We start from the raw sequence: 17,394 nt of genomic DNA on the forward strand, positions 1-17,394 counted from the left end.
AGCGATGAGGCGGGGTTACAAGGGACGTGTTCATACGATGCCACAAAAATATTTGTTTTTATTCTTATTTTTTTTAGAAATCTCATGGTCACCTTCATTTTTTTAAACAGGACTACACTTTTCTAAACATCTACGATGATAGTTCCTTTCATTAGAAATTCAGTGACTATAATTACTCAAGGTCATTCAAGGTCACAGTCAGAGGAAACGTATAAGGTTTGAATTGTAATTTTTTCAACATTTCTTTTGGGCGTCACCTAGTAAACTAATCATAATTTCTTGTACACATCGTATTTTTTAAAAATTGACTGTTACACAAACTGTTATCACAATCTTAATATTATGTTTGCTTTATTTCATCGACACTCCATACATCAAGTTAATTCATACAGTTGTTAAAAAAAAGAATCCTGTTATACATAGAACGGACAGATATTATTTTGATTACTTCGAACTTCTATATTTAATATTTAAAACTAGTTTTTTTACTCTGTTGCATTAACAAGGCCATTTCTCTTATAAAATAAGGCTGTTAATATTAACAATCACACTTTGTGAATGAAAAGAAACCCAACATTTGTTTCGTCCATCAAAAATTTTATAAAAAACATATTCATCGAACTTTCTTAATATTCTTACTTTAATCTATGTTGCACATTCGTATACAAAATAAATATGCTAACATTTGCAGCTTTTGTTTATCACTGTTACTTGTAAAGTCAAATGCAATATTCCCTGCATTTCTCACGGGATCCTGGATGGACTAAGTAGATTCACTTTGACAGGCCACTTTCTGTAATTACTTTCATTAATGAAACAAAAGCGGGAAGAAATTGCTGAATTAATTTGTTACTTGCCAATATTCGTGAGTGATTCGTAACTTTTTCGCTTGTTGCATAACAAATATGGTAGACTAATGTTTGAACTGCGGACCTTTATCCATTGAAAGCACCAACGAATTTATGAAATCCAAGAAAATGGATAAAGGGTGTTTATTCATTTACTCATTTACTAATCATATGGTAAAGTAATGAAAGAGGAAAAAGTGATTGTTTACAAAAGTCTTTTGTCAAAATATAATGGTGCATGGAAACTTGTTATATTTTCACTATTTTTTGAGAAATGAAGATCAGCTTCATTATTTTTGTTTAATAGAATACTACACATTTTGATGAAGTATGAAGATGTGTATTAAGTTGTTATTATTATAGTTCAATGGTGTACCAGAAATTAACCTTGAAGATCATTTACGTGCATGAACAAAAGAAATATTTTGAATATTTCATATCGTTCTATTTTGTAGTATTTTTTATTAATATGATTCATTTGGTGTTTAATATAATATGTGTTGTATTATTACTGTCAGAGTGTTTACTTCTATCACTATTTGTACTTCTATTTTTTTATGACATCTGAATTCTCCATTACTCAAATATACGTGTCACATATGAATATGTTTTTCGACTCAAAGTATTTTAATTTAGTATTGTAGCTAGAAAATTGTTCTAATATCTGAACATTTAATATTCCACCGATTAGTACAGATAATCAAGGTTTTACTGTATCGTGAATTAAATAAGTAAATATGATCCAAATTGCGCCGGGTTGATATTATTTTAATCAGAAAAGTGTCACGAATATGTTGGTGGAACTAAGGTTAGTACATAGTATCTAGTAATTAAAAATATCTGTTAAACTTCACCTTGTCAACACGGAAATTTTGAACTTTCTTAAATATAATCTTGCAGATCTTGACAAGAAAATGCCAAAAATCAAAGTTTTAATGTGAAGAATTCACTGGTCCAAAAGTTGTGCATGTTTATAATTGAGCAATTTGGAGCGTTTTTGACAGGTAAGGGCGCCGCCATATTGGTATGTACTCAGCATCGCGCGTCGTCTAACGAGCAGAGCTGCTAGATGGCAGCACAAGTGTCCCCCCACTTGAATCTAACCCTGACCAACCTCCTCGCGGCTCCGCTCATTGGACGATGTCTGAGTACATACCAATATGACGGCGCCCTTACCTGTCAAAAAGCTTCAAATCGCTCAACTTCAAACACTTATAACTTTTGGACCAGTGAATTCCTCACATTAAAACTTTGATTTTTGGTATTTTCTCGTCAGGATCTACAAGATTATATTGAAAAAACGTTCAAAATTTCTGGGTTGACAAGGTGAAGTTAAGCTCACATTTCAATTGAAAATCTTTGTCTGAATCGAAAAATGATGATACATTGTATAATATTTCATTTCAAAAAATGAAGGTCTTTTGATTTCAGCACCGTGAACTCTCAAAAACTAGTACAGGTAAAACAAATTTACGTATGCTACTGTTGTTTACATAAAATAGAATTTTCATAAACTTGTCGATTACGAGAAAAATGCAGGCTAGTAAATATGATGAACGATAATTAACGAGAGCGAATACCATTGTGCTTTTAGTGTTTCCACAAGGAACTCACAGATCGAGAAAAGCAGATTTCTCCACAAACTGAGTAGCGAGATTGGATCTTGCGATAAAGATCCGCGCAGTTCAACAAATGTCGGTCGATGTTATAGCGAAAATGTTTGTATCGAACGATAAAAGCAGTGCACGTTGTTACGCGTTCCGCAAACTTCGCCCCGATGATATTGGAGATTTCGTAATCTGAACAATTATAGAATAACTTCGCTCGCAAGTTGCTCGCGTAATTACGGAATTTAATTAGCTGCACGGGTTGGTCCCAACGGATTTTAATATCCCGAACACAGCGTGCTCTTTCGCTTCTGATGATCGTTTTTGCTTCACCGCGTAGTCGAATAAAAAAGCCAACGGCGCAGAATAGAAGGCGACTCGTTAAGATCGATGAAAAAAGTGAAACTATATGTAATTCGTGTGCATTGGCATGCTCTCGAACTTACAAAAATCTTTGGAAAATGTGGTTGGCTCTCTGAACCCTTTTTCAACGGTTACAACAAACAGGGATTGAAAAGGTTGCATAAATCATTGTTTCACACTGCTGTATAGGGTGGCCCATTTGAAGTGAACCACTCGAATGTCTCTGGCATTATTAATGGTATCGAAAACTGTTTTACACAGAAGTTATATGGTTTCACGTTCAATTCTTATAGTGAAACTACGTATTTTTTAATATATCAATTAGTGAATTTTTTAGTATTTTTTAGAGGGAACAATGAACTACATCGATTACTATATTGAAAAATACATAGTTCCAGTGAAAGCATTGGAAATGACCTTCATATGTCCTCCTCCACTAATAATTTCAGAAATATTCGAGTGGTTCAAATGGCCCACCCTGTATCTGATTGAACTTCTAAAGAACTGTTTCAAGAACCGAAACTGATGTAATAATTGTTTCCAATTCCTGTTAACAACAGGCCCTTTTCATGGATCTGTTTATAGACATCGCTGACGAACAACAATTTTTTTCGAACAAGTAATTAAGCGAGATTGTTTTCGGTCGATCGGATCGCTTTGATCTTAATCATTCTTCTTCTTCCGGTCGGATTTGAAGGTATACACACGATACATGGGCGAGTACGGCTCGACCTCTCCGTCGCTGTCGCCTTCATCCCCCGTGGGATCGTCTCTGTCCGGTTTCGAGGATCGATATATCTGACTTTTCTCGTACAGCGGCACTGCTGGAAGAAATATCATGTTTATTTTCCACAGGGCAGGTAGCGAAGTTTCACCAAGAAAAAGCTAGCTAGCTATCTTCTATCATTACCTCGTGAAATTTTCGCAAAGTTTACTTCGTTATTGATTGTGTTAACACTAGATCTACGGAGCACTAACGGCAACTATTTTATTTTACTTTATAAAAATAACGTATTTAGTTAGATTCGAAGCGAGTGTTATTATTAATTAGACTGCGGATCTTTACGGAAAATAAAAATTTTCTGCTTCCGTTGCAAGAAATAGGAGTTCAAGGAGTTTTTTTTTATAAATTTAGTATGAAAAAACAGTGTTTAGAGTCTTCAGGGTTGAAGGGGACAAAAACGTTGTTCGCCCGATTTTAACCCGACATGGCCCGTTCAATAGCTTATTTAAAAAGAATCCTTTCTGCAAAGTTTGGTAGTTACAGGGAAAAAACAAAAAACCACGCCTAAAATTTAAAACAAAATCTGGAACGTCTAGTACATCGAATCACATATTCGAGAATTTTTTCCAATTTTTCAGTTACAAACTGTGGTTGTAAAAATGAAAAACACGAAAAAATACTTTCATATTGAAAAGAGCGACCTCTCTGGAAATTAATTTCGCAATAACCTCTGATGTTTTTGCTGTTTCAAATTTTGCCTATTCAATTTTTCCGTAAATGCATAAAGTCCGCAGTCTAACTATAATACATAACCACAGAAATAGACTTAATTCCTCATGAATGTATTTTTACAAGCCCTACAATCGTAAATGTAAGAATGTTGAACCGGTCTATTAATGAGAACTAAATTCCTAGTTTATAACAAAATGGACACGCGTCATTAAACAACGACAATAAGTAGTAGTTATATGAGAACTTTGAATTGGAACTCCGGAACAAGTGTCCAGAAACACATTTAAATTCTCCAACAGGTGATTAATAGAAACTGTCGACCCGTGTTCGCCATAAACACTCGAAATTAACATGTAGCAATCGTACGCGGTGCATCGTATGTACGTACAAGACAAATTTGCAGTCTTCTCCTGTTCCTCGATGTTTTCCAATGGGGGCACGTTGTTTTCGCGTTCTTCGACGGTCCCTGTACACAGCGGAAGAGCTGAAAAAGTTTCCGTCATGTCGTTGGTTTTTTGCGGGGTTTCGTAATTTTGAAGTGGCACCGTGCCGACCACTATATTTGTTCGCAGTTTCAAGTTCTTTTGAAACATTCTGTAATACCACTCGCTGACATCTACGCAGGCTTCGACCTGTTAACAGAAAAAATGTTTCGTGTACAGGGAGTTTCAAAATGAAACTGCAACCTTCGAAAACGTGCTCATTCGGCTAAAAGTCAAAAATACCCTGCAAACATAATTTTAATGTTAACTGTTACCGTAAAAACGATTATCTGCTTTGCAATTTGGCAATTGGAGTGCTCTTTAACACGTTGACTGCCACGTCTAAGAAATTCATTCTTGTAGTAAGATATTTGTGTAAAAACTCAAATCCAGTAGGACTTATAGGATCTAGAATGGTTAGAACAGTGATAGATCACTGTGATTCATTTTAACTCTCCAATCTTCAGTCTTTAGATGACATTATCTGAACTTTAATTTTGTCATATTTTCCGACATAGTTACTCGGCAGTCAATGTGTTCAATAACGAAACAAGCCTGCTGTAAAAAGAACGATTTTTTTGCAAAAAAATATAGTATTTATTTATAGCAATTTAAAATTATCCTTTATATCGTATACAAACACTATTCAGTGATCTTTCAGCGTTAACGTAGAATGTACAAAAGAATGGCAAGTAATACAATAATAATCCATTTTTGTTTTTAATAATTTTTAAATGGAACTTATACCAACATAGTTGTGACATTTCTCCGATTGAAATGACACCAAACACGAGACAATTTGGATCATTCTTGCTTGTTTAATACACGGTACAGTAGAACCTCGATTATCCGAACCGATTTCATTATCTTAATATGTATGTATTTCATGTAAAATATGATTTATTCTATACATCACTACAACATTAGGTTTTAATTTAAATGCCGATATCGGTTCGGATAATCGAGGTTCTACTGAATCGAGAATTAAACAAGTAGATATGCTCCGAAATATGTCATGTTTCGTCTCATATTAATCATAGAAATGTCAGCACTATAGTGGTAAAAATTTCATAAAAAAATAATTCAGAACAAAAAGGTTCTGTGTTTGTATAAATAGTGTGCACAGCTACCTCATGCGTATTGAGATATTACTGTAATAGGATAAGACTGTTTTAAAAATGAGAAGATTTTTGCAAAAATAGTCGTGAAAATATGTTGGATTATAGTGAAATGTGCTCTTGTTATTGTATGGTGCTCTTTGAGAATTGAGATAGTCTCACTTTAAGTGTATACAGAACGTCGATGATGCTGCAATGGATCATCCCTGTGGGTGGTACTGCAGGAACGTCGAAAGTAACGTCGTACGAATGGAACTCTTTGCTAACAGGTTGTTCTACTTCTACTACGATCTCTTTATGCTTACGGGACTTTTCCGTGGCATGATAACTCACCACCTAAGAAAAGATATACGACTTAAAAACAAGCGTTAGACTAAAATTCGATGAACAAAAATATATTGATCGCACTGCCAAGTAGGAATTAACAAAATTACTACTTTACATGCATGACTAGCATTCTCTGGAGAAAATTATGTATTAAATATACATATTTCATCTTCAATACTATCACTCAACAATTACTCTAAACAGAACACAACATTTAATATTTTGCAACAGAACGTAAGAAGAAAGTACTGTTCATACACACTATAATTCAAAAGTGTTTGGACACTTGTAAAACATGAAATTTTTCAATATTTTCAAATAAGACAATAAACATTGCCCTTTTCTGTTTGAAATGATTGTCAACTTTATTTAAAGGAAGGTCAACTTTACCAGGAATCAAACAATCAGAGGAAGATTATGGAAAACCATTTGTTAAAATCGGAAAATCTATTCTGGCAAACTTTTTGCTAAACCCAGAGATCTGGCAACCCTAGTCTGAAGTCAGCGTTTAAAAACTTTTTTCATCTTCTGTCGGGTTACTCAAGTTGTTAATCATTCATACTAAATCCAGTTAGGGAATTGACGCTTCGCAGAGAACTACCTTGAAAAATATTTCTAGAAAAATTGTACATGTGTCTTAACAAAGTGTGTTCCTAAAAAGTATTTTTAAACAAAGCATGTAAAGTTAAAAATTTCCATCATCCAAAGGTGTATCGATGTGCATGATAAAGCATCTTTAGTGTCGAATTAAAGCATCGTGAAAGTGTCCAAATAATTGTGAATTTGTGTGCAAACTACAGGTAAAGTTCGAGCTATACACAAAAGATAGAGGTTACTTTTTTGAAAACGATTCTGATTTTCCTAATCACAATCGTGGTGGGGTTTGTCAGGACGATCGTTATCGGTATCGTTTGCCCAGGAACATAACCATGAACTGGAAGAGACATGGATATAGTGATGGGTTCGGTTTGTCCCATATACACCTTTGATTGTTGAGCATGTATGGGCAACTGTAAAGAATCGTTAAAATTAGTAGAGTTCATACTTTCACGACATGTATATTTTCATAGTTATTAGAGTCTTCCGGATGTAATCCGTGTTGAATAGCAAAATTTTCTCAATGCTTCACCATCATTTTAATTATTGCATTAACAAATCGGTGCAAAAATAATTACAGTTCTCACCACTTATCATTTGCTATCTATTATACGATATATTGTTATTTTAATTGTAGGAATGTATATTATCTTTCTGTAAATAGTACTCTTGCTTTCGCTATTTTCCATACTGTTGAAGTAAAGACGTACAAATTACAAAGTGTGATTTTATTGAATGCATTCAAAATGGGAGAGAGCACAGGATCTTATCAAAGAAAATTTGATTCATTTGATACACCAAGGATCGTTTAATATCTCCACAACTCGATTTGTTTCTTATTCTAGTTTCATATTTCCAGATATACATTAGTAGACTACGCACTTTTATGCAAAATAAAAATTATCTGTCTTTTTTTAATAATTTGATTGAATTGAAAATAATAAAACAGTATCACTAAATTTTTTAAATATTTTTACTGCTTAAGATTGATGTACTTATATTTATCATAAATTCATAAAATCCGCAGTCTACATATTAGTATCAGAGCACATTACAACTGTGATTTTAATCTTTCAAACATTGTGAAAACTTTCATATTTGAAAAGGCTTGCATCAGAAAGCCTCCAATAACTATCGTTAAAATTGTGTTTTCAACCCTTTAATTACGGAAAGGTATTCACAGTATTATCATAGTTATGTATAATCTAAGATTGTTAATAAAGCAGTCGTTGGATGTTATTAACACCATCCGTATGCCAGAAAATTGTAAAATGAAAAACATCCATTGCATTTCTGCTTTAATAACAAATTATATTTCATAAAACTCTACAGTATAGTCATTTAAATGCAAAGATAACATTGGTGATTTGAAAAGAATCAATGTGTTAGCACGTATGCAAAGAAATATTCAACACGTACCATCTATGGCACACCTATCGAAAATGTATAATTTTACAGTACGTTTACCACTAGGTCTACGGAACCCATAAAACTAACGGATTAAAATATTTTTATTTTACAATTATGTGAATTGTAAAGATGCATCTATGAGGAATTATTCGATAAATTGATTTATTCGCATTCTTGTTATTGTGACATAATTATGTAAATCTCCTTTAGTGCTCCGTAAGCCTGGTGTTAAGATTGAAAAATATATTTGCACCAAAAGAAGGAGATACAGATAAATAAGTAGGTAATAAGTAGGCAATGCACAATAATGCAAATAAAAAAAAATAATAAAAGAAGAAAATTTTAAAAAAATGACAAAAAAATGATGATAATGATAAATAATGATGATGATGATGATTTGATGATAATTTGTGACAGTGTATTAGTCTTTGGTAAACTTGTCGAAGTGCTTCCTTCACTGCAACTTCACTGACCTTGAAATCTGTTGTCAAGGTCACCATTCTGTACAACATTTTCTTGGCGGTCGGATTTAGTTTATGAGATAATTGCAAATAACTTTAGTTGGACATGCAGGGATTAGGTCTGGATTAGGTCCCTAAACCTTTCTTTTTACGTAGTGTTAACCACTCATTAGGGATTCCCCGCCCTCCCTGGGGAGAGAGACGGTGATATGCGGGACTCCCCCGAAGGTGTACATACCCGCTAACTCTACCACGGTGACCTCCCTGAGCAAGTAGGGAGGCGGCCAGGAACTCGTAACCGAAATCGACTCTGACCGCCCCCCTCTCTGACAACCATCCATCCCGGGGTGGAATGGAACTCCACCCAACTACAGTGAATTCTCGATATATGTCAACAACACAGGTCTTGCCAGCGTCGTGTATCGTCCAAGAGACATACCCAAGCGGTGTTATGTTTACACTCCTCGGCGTCCGAAGTCTCTCGAGCTTCATAGCCCCTCACGGAGCATATCCCGTGACAGTGGGGATGATCCTGCGACATTTCTCATCCAGATCTTGGCGACATATATAGAGAAATCACTGTATCTACTGGAGTAGGACCCCGTGCGGGTCTCCCACACGGTGTCCCTCCACCAGAGGGCCGTTCGGCTGGCCTCCACGAGCCCCAGTTCGTGACCCCCGACGCTTTCCTTCCTCCCCGTACGTCCCCAAACCTAACCCGTTTCTTACTCAAAATAGTTTACATTATGCTAAGCGTATGATTTTTCTGCCGCACGAAGCAGTGTTCGTTTTCCAGGATACCCATGGATTTACAAGGGAAGGTTTCTGCGAATGTCACGTAAACTAAAATCGATCGCCAGAAACTTTAAATGGAAATGTTGTTCAGGATGATAACCTTGACAACATATGCAAAGCTCATTGAAATCGGAGAGGAGGTAGCGCGCATCGACAAGTTTTTTGCAAGTAAAGGTTTTTGCAAATATCTCGTAAACTATAGCCAATCGCAAAAAACTTTACAGGGAAATATTGTTCAGAATGATGACCTTGATAACATATCTAAAGCTCTTTGAAATTGGAGTGGAGGTTGCACTTCGACAAGTTTGGCCAGCCTTTAATGAAAACGTCAAATAGTCTGAATGAAAAATCGAGCAAAATCGGTTCAGCACGGAACGTGTTGATTCGCACAGAATTTTGAAATATTTAGAGGGTCAAATAACGGTCGAAGTCGGCCGCACATATGAATGTAGTAGAAAACTGCATGTACTAATTCGCGAATACATTTGCGTTACCAGGATTGAAATCAGTTTTGCAGAAACGAGTATCATTCATTGTTAGATTCCTACTCACAGCGGCGAGAGGGTCTCGATTAAGGTCAAGAATAGGAGCCACCGTGAATGGAATAATATTGGTGGAAAACCGATAAATGGTCGTTACGTCCAACAATGCTCTAATCGAGTAGCGTACTCGCCCATATCGGCCCTCGAAGCTGCACGGCAGGTTTTCTGGAAGCGTCAGGTTGAACGGGTAGACGCCGTCAGTTATCGTCGACTTTTCTTTACCATCTACCCGTGATGAGAATCCGTTAGTCCCGACACCGGATTTCGTGTCGCAATTCCCGATCTCCGATCTGATGTATCTACTTACCACCCGCCAGATATGTCTCCACATGCAGGTAGTTCTCGAACGCCGAAAACTTACGTCGGATCCCGGCCGATCGATCGGTAAAATACACCTGAGCCTCCCCCTTGTACTTAAGTCTAATCCCTGCACGCAGAAAGGTCACACTTAGAACGGGAATACGAATTAATTGGGTCGACTCTTCAGGATTGGGTCGGGGTTCGGTTCTTACACGAATTACATCCAATTAAGGTAATAAACGTAACAACAGTTTCCATTGTGATGTTGGGTACCCGGAAAACTTCATGCCACTTTTTATGTGTCAAATTAAAACAATCTATTTAAATCATATACACAGGGTGTCCCAGAAAAAGTGTAGGGAAAAGAAAGGGATGACTCCTGAGGTAGTTTTGAGAACTTTTTTCCTTTGCCAATTCGCGCCAAAACGCTTTGTTTTCGAATTATTAACGGAAAAGACGGACTAATCAGAGTGCGGATACAACGGATGGATTCCGACTCCGCCGACGGCAACGCCACGCTCGGCGGGACCTGTCGCCGATCCGAAATCCGTTAGCTATAACCGCGCTCTGATTGGCCCGTGTTTTTCGTTAATAACTCGAAAACAAAGCGTTTGGGCGCGAATTGGCTTTCGTTTTCCTACACTCTTTCTGTCACACCCTGTATTCATATTTTTATTTTTTCATATTACACACAGCTGGTTCTCTACTTGTACACTAGAGAGGAGAACGTATCAAAAACTGTATAAAAGTTAGTCGGGTAAAAACATATCGAGTAAAACGAGCGGTGTATTTCTTTTTATATCTTCATCATTAAAAATGCAAGAATTGAGAGTAAAAAGTCCGACCAAACACGACTAAATTCATGTATTCCGTTTTTTAAAAAAAAAGATTAGTTATTTAGTTTCGAATTTCAGAAGTGCATAAATTGTTGGATTCAGAAAATTGACTTGTTTTTATACTAAAATATCAATGCATATAAACTCGTAATTTAAAAGTATTCTTTAATTGCAGATTAGAAATGGCAATCAGTCACTATAGTGAAAATATGTTTCACCCTTTTTTCTTTTCTCTAAAAATACATAAATATTTATAGATAGTGAATACATAAATAGAAACATAAGTAGTGAACTTATCAGGAATTAGTTTGACACTCAAGTTTCGTTACAGTATTTCATTATTTTTAATTCTGGCTCCAATGAGCTTTCCCTTCCCCTTACATGCGAAAACATAACGATTTTATTCCCCTCAAACTGAACTTTTGTAAACTTTTTGCAAACTTTTGTAGCAGCAACATTATATTTATCCTTGCTATGATGCTACATAAGCTATTTTTGAACTTCAAGAAGGGTATTTTGAACGTTTCGTTATGCAGTGTACAACCCCCAGGTTTCCCTCGGAGAATGAATTTTTGAAAAATTTTCTTGTTGTGCACCTAGCACTAAAGAATAGATTCCATGAAAAATTGCAACTTTCAACGTGAAGATGCTGTAAAGATAGTATTACAGTTAATAAACGAGCGATATTTTGTATTTATTTTTACAGATAAACGAATGTGCAACAGAAAACAATATGATGAATTTTCCAGAAGATTAATTATTAAGTTAATAAGTAATTTTATAACTAAAATTTCTTTCATTATGTCAATGTATTTCTTGATAACTTAAATCTACATATATATGCACATTTCTATATCGTCTTTTCTAATTAAAAAAATCTTCTTTTCAAAATCTTCTTTTCTAATTAAAAAAATCTTCTCTATAAGACAAAATATTGTCTTAAAAAAATCTTCAATCAGGATCTTCCAGATTGATTCTTCTTTTATTCTGATAATTAGACTGCAAATTCAGTCAATAAAAAAATATACAATAAAATCAAAATCAAAATTTTATCGAATTTTTAATTTCAGATGAAGTCATTTACCGGTTAAGGCCTCAGTAATGGTTATGGTCTTTTTGACAGGACTTACAGTCAGCCAGTAACTTTATAATTGATCAAGATTTTTAAATAAGAAAAAATTATTAAGTACACCATAATATAATCCTCTTTTAGGAAAACATTTTTTGGACACAAACTCTTACAGGTTTTGAGAAACAAAATTCCCAAAAATCACTTCTTCCTGCTTCTTGACTGACCATGATCTCTTAAAAGAGGAAAGGAATGTTTATTTAATCACTCCTTGCAATTGATTCAAGAAATATTAATGTTGCATACAAATCCGCAGTGTACTAATTATAATGACTAGACTGCAGATTTTATGGATGTATGACAAGAATCAATAAATCAAATACAGAAGTATAATGTATAGTAAAACCGTTTGAAAAATTTTAAAATACGACTTTATTAAATTCAATAAATCTAGTTACTCTTGAAACCAATGCAGGCTGTAATAATCACTAATCAAATATTACCCTATACAAACACTAAATAATTAAACCAGAAAGCACTATGAACTAGCACAACTAATTAACTGGCACGTGCAAGACTTATCCTAGAATTTATATACTAATTATAAGTATATACATATACAGGGTGTCTCACGTAAGTGCGACACCTGAATATCTTCTCTAATTTTGACAAAGTAAACAATTTTTTATGTGTGATTTGAATGGTATCAAACGGTCATTATCGAGGTCATAGATGTTTTTTTTTAAATAACTACTTATATTTTATAGCTCATAAAAAAATACATTCAAATATGTACTGTGACATGATCTTCAAATAACCTTCAAATAACTCCGAAGATGGAGGTCCAACTTAAATTTCGTTTGTAACGAGAATGTAGGCTTTGCGAGAAATGTTAACGCCTGTAAATCTGTAGAAAGTATCTTTTGTAGCACAAAGAATAATCGAGATGGATTGATCATGTCAATGATTTACTTTAATTTGCTGTATAATTTTATTAGGTGTTAGCTGTAGAAAGACACTTTCTACAGATTTATAGGCGTTAGCATTCTCCTTACAAACGAAATTCAAGTTTGACCTTTATCTTCGGAGTTCAAGGTTATTTGAGGGTCATGACACAGTACATATTTGAATGTATTTTTTTATGAGTTACGCAATGCAACACGAAAATACAAATAGTTATTTGAAAGAAAAAACATTGATGACCTTGAAAAATACGAGAAAAAACAACATTCAGAAAAGAAACAACCCTGCGGAATACTGACCGTTTGGTACCATTCAAAGTACACATACAAAATTTGTTACTTTCTCAAAATTAAAGAAGATATTCTGGGGGTCACACTTACGTGAGACACCCTGTATATTTAATGAGCCGCAACACTGGTAATAGCTCGCAGCTTACAGATAAACAGCCATCACACGCATCTGCCATGTGTTCCCGAAATTCTCAAGGGACCGTACGCCAATCGAATTTTCACTTTCCTCTGCTATCTATTCGACGAGCGTTCCTGCAGTACCAGAATCGTCGTATAGCGCGCATTATATATATATACATATGTATGTATGTATATGTATGTACATATAGTGATAGCAAAGTCTTTTAGGTCACCCGTTATGCAACCCGATCGATGGCACGTTTGGCACGCGTTCGACTCGAGCGGAGCGGCAGAGAAAATTTTTGTGATTGCGAGGCACAGTGTAAACATCGCAAGAATAAATATAAAGTTGCTCCCGATGCCTGGTTGCGACAAAGCACGATCCCACATGAATCTGTTCTCTCCCGATGCGATGCATCGACCTTGCGATACCATAGCTTCAGCAAGCGGAACTTCGAACTAGCTATTCCGGCGCTTGACGAATTTATCTGGCAGGTGAATCCGTGGCCACGTATTAATTACGAGCCACCTTCACGTACGACATCCGCAATGATCCCTTTCCCACTATCGACCCTCGATCATTCGGATCTGCTTTGATTTTTTCTCTTATTTGATTTATTTGAGCTGTGTCGATTGTTTCTTAAACGATTCTCCTGGTAATCTTGTCACATTAAGCTTTAATTGAAGTGATTAAATATAAAGTGTGTGTGATACAGTTTGCATGTTGTTTGATAGATAAATGAAGTTTTTACTTATCTGTACTGTTTTGATTGATTGTTAAACGAATCTGTTGGATGATCCAATTACATTAAGCTGTAACTGAAGTGATTTTCAACATAGTTTTCAATCTTTTTCTCGAGATAACAATCCTTCGATATTTTTGTAAAAATGGAGCATTCAACTTGATATAATAAATACAGAGAATTTATTTTTGCTGTTTTCATCAATTTTTAAACGACTGTGTTGGTAATCTTATCATAATAAGCTTTAAAGAAGTGAGTTTCAACATAGTTTTCAATCTTTTCCTCGAGGTAACAACCCTTTGACTTTTTTGAAAAAATGAAGCATTCAACTTGATATAATAAATACAAAGAATTTATTTTTGCTATTTTTATCAATTTTTATACGACTTTGTTGGTAATTATATCACAATAAACTTTAAAGAAGTGACTTTCAACAGAGTTTTCAATATTTCTCTAGGTGACAGCGTTGTGATTTTTTTTTGTAAAATTAAAGGACCTAACTTGATATAATAAAAACAGAAAAATAAGTAACATTCTTAAAATTTTGCATCCAATAAGTATAGTCGGATTATAGTCTATTGACAATTTTTATGTTGTCTGATTATGTTTGACATACATATTAATTGAAATTTTCATTTATTTTTCCCGTACTTTTTCTTGTTAAAATAAAGGACTCAACTAGATATTATCAATACAGAGCTATACGTAACATCACTAGAATTTTAATTTCGATAACTATAGTGAGATTATCTTTTGATTAAAATTTGCATACAGTCTGAGAGATCCAAATTCAGTACTTCAAGATTAAATTTAATTACACGTAAATTCATTTGATATCGTACGCTAATTGAAATAGCAGACTCAATAATGAATTAAAAGTGGAGTGTCCGATCTACTGACCTAGTAATTTAGTTACTAGACCCTATATCATTCAGGTTAACGGTGTTTACGTCACTGATGAGGTTTCATACCCCCGTTTTTTTTCTTGAAATGTTTATCGAACATTTTTGCGTTATGGACTTAGTAAATGTTAAGTATTTATAAAAAATTTAATTAATCCCGATTCAAATTGAAGCAATTTTTTGTAATTTGAAAATTGGAAAAAGAGGTGTCCAAAACAGCACCCGAGTAATATTAAACATTAATGAATGTGTTACAGGGTTAAGAAATCATTGGATTTTAAATATTCGCACACTGTAAATATTGCATATTGAAGCATCACAGAGTTAAATAATTATTAAATATTGTTCCAATTAAAGCGTAAAATATTATTAAATATTGACCTAAAATACACAGGTTGACAAAATTCAGAAAACTAAATTTTTATCAATTCATATTAAAGTAATTTCTTGTATAAATTTAAAAAATTGGAAAAATGATGTGTTCGAAACAATCCCCGAGTAATATTAAACATTAATGCGTGTAATTCAATGTCAAGAAATGGTTAAGTATTAAATATTGACGCACTGCAAATATCACATATTCACGCACGTAATACAGGGTTAGAAATAAATTAGAATATTAAATATTGACACTTTGCAAATATCACATATTAACACACATAATACAGGGCTATAACATTATTAAATACTGCTCGAAACAAAGTTAAAACTGCTCTTAAACGTTGATGTTACAGGGTAACAAAATTCGTACACACATTCTCAACCAATTCTCCTCGTTTCAAAACTTTCTTTCCTCCTCTTCCGACCAGAAATAAAACATCGACCGCACACGGAGAATCTCTAGAATCCAACGTGTTCTCCAAGTCAAATGAGATCCCATTACCGAGGAAAGAAGGATAATGAACGCACTGCGCAGAAATTGCCACGAACTTTCGACCCAATTCCCCGCCGCCCAAAACCATTCAACAGTATTCGTTTCCTCCGGCCGCGATCGTTAAACGCGTCTATCCCGTAGGATTCCCCGAAAAAACTCACCTAAAACAATCACTGGTTCGGTAACGTTCAGTAGAACGCGGCCAGAAACGGTTTGCCCGCTATAGTACACCTGTTGAGGATTGTCCAGGACGATGTCGATGTTTTGAAAACCGATACTGACCACAGAAAAACGCACTCGAATTAATTATCACACCTTGTAAAACCCTTCCTTAAAATTCATACCTTTCAGCAAGAGCAGCCGAGGCCACCGACTGCTCTACCTCGGACTCGTCCTTATCCATAGTGTTCTTCACGAAAATATTGGCGAGTATCTTGACGTTAACTTCATCGAGATCTTGCGGACCTCGGAAGATTGATGGCTGAGATTCGAAAGATCCCGAGGGTTGTTTGCGTTAAACGCGCACGTGTTTCACTTCTGGCGCACTAGGCCAGCCTGGCTGCATGTCTAGATGCACCCGTGCAGGACTCGATGAGATTCACTCGAACGGACGGTGGCGAGTGAGAAAAGCTTCCGGAAGCAACGCGTGGGTGGCACTTCCGGCGGCGGTCAGGACAAAAAGTCGAGTGCGGTCTCGCACGGGAAGCGAGGCAGAGGCGAGGCAGCCTCGCGCTGCCGAACGGGTTAAGGACGCGGGGCGACGTGTTTGTTGACAAGATTCCAAAATTGCGGCGAGTCTTCGCCGAGGACTGACGCATGCGTCAATTGCTCCGCCAATATCGCCGGCGACATTCTGTCGCCTACTGGAGAACAACCTTTGCTCTTTCAGCTCCCCTGGCCCGGATAATCGAAGGACCCTCTCCGGCCCGTGTGCCATGCCGGCTGGGAGCCTCTTCCTTACAGGTAGATGCACGCCGCACTGCCGTAACTCGGAATTAAGGACACCACGGCGTAATAAGGGCACTCGTATCGACCAATCGAGGATCACCTCGAGTCACTCCCACTGTTTAAATTCTGCCGCATCGCTGCCACCTTTTGTGCCATCAGCGGAGGCGCCACGGATTCCCGAGGCGTTAGCGAAAGAGAGTTGGAAATCCTTTTGGACTTCCGGTCGACGACTTTCGCACTCAATGCAATTTAAAATCTTCGGATTTCATAGGCTGTAATATTATTAAGAGCTGAAAAAAAGTCGCTTGGAAGGAATGCAGGAAGGACACGCCTAGCGAAGTGC

General features: G+C 35.8%; 1 protein-coding gene across 2 annotated transcripts; it reads right to left on the bottom strand.

Annotated features, from left to right (window-relative positions):
- Positions 1-3,098: 3,098 nt before the first annotated feature.
- LOC143365585 (arrestin domain-containing protein 17) lies at positions 3,099-17,036 on the bottom strand. Of its 2 annotated transcripts, none has more exons than XM_076806019.1 (8): positions 16,448-17,036; positions 16,265-16,380; positions 10,314-10,433; positions 10,017-10,231; positions 7,038-7,211; positions 6,037-6,210; positions 4,663-4,906; positions 3,099-3,639 (listed from the first exon to the last, which is right to left on the bottom strand). In XM_076806019.1, the coding sequence occupies exons 1-8, from the start codon at positions 16,504-16,506 to the stop codon at positions 3,482-3,484; spliced, it is 1,260 nt and encodes a 419-aa protein (XP_076662134.1). In that variant the 5' UTR covers positions 16,507-17,036; the 3' UTR covers positions 3,099-3,481. The 2 variants fall into 2 exon arrangements, with proteins under 2 accessions (XP_076662134.1, XP_076662051.1); XM_076805936.1 differs by having other exon boundaries at positions 3,099-3,642.
- Between the last annotated feature and the right edge of the window lie 358 nt (positions 17,037-17,394).

Source organism: Halictus rubicundus, chromosome 1 (genome assembly GCF_050948215.1).
Source record: "Halictus rubicundus isolate RS-2024b chromosome 1, iyHalRubi1_principal, whole genome shotgun sequence".
In the NCBI taxonomy this organism is placed as follows: Eukaryota; Metazoa; Arthropoda; class Insecta; order Hymenoptera; family Halictidae; genus Halictus; species Halictus rubicundus.

Coding starts and splice junctions, on each gene's coding strand:
- LOC143365585 (XM_076805936.1), bottom strand. CDS start 16,506: ATGGATAAGGACGAGTCCGAGGTAGAGCAGTCGGTGGCCTCGGCTGCT. Junction 7,212..10,016: donor ATCGAGACCCTCTCGCCGCT/GTGAGTAGGAAT, acceptor GATTCTTTACAG/TTGCCCATACATGCTCAACA. Junction 3,643..4,662: donor GAAGACTGCAAATTTGTCTT/GTACGTACATAC, acceptor TATTTCTTCCAG/CAGTGCCGCTGTACGAGAAA.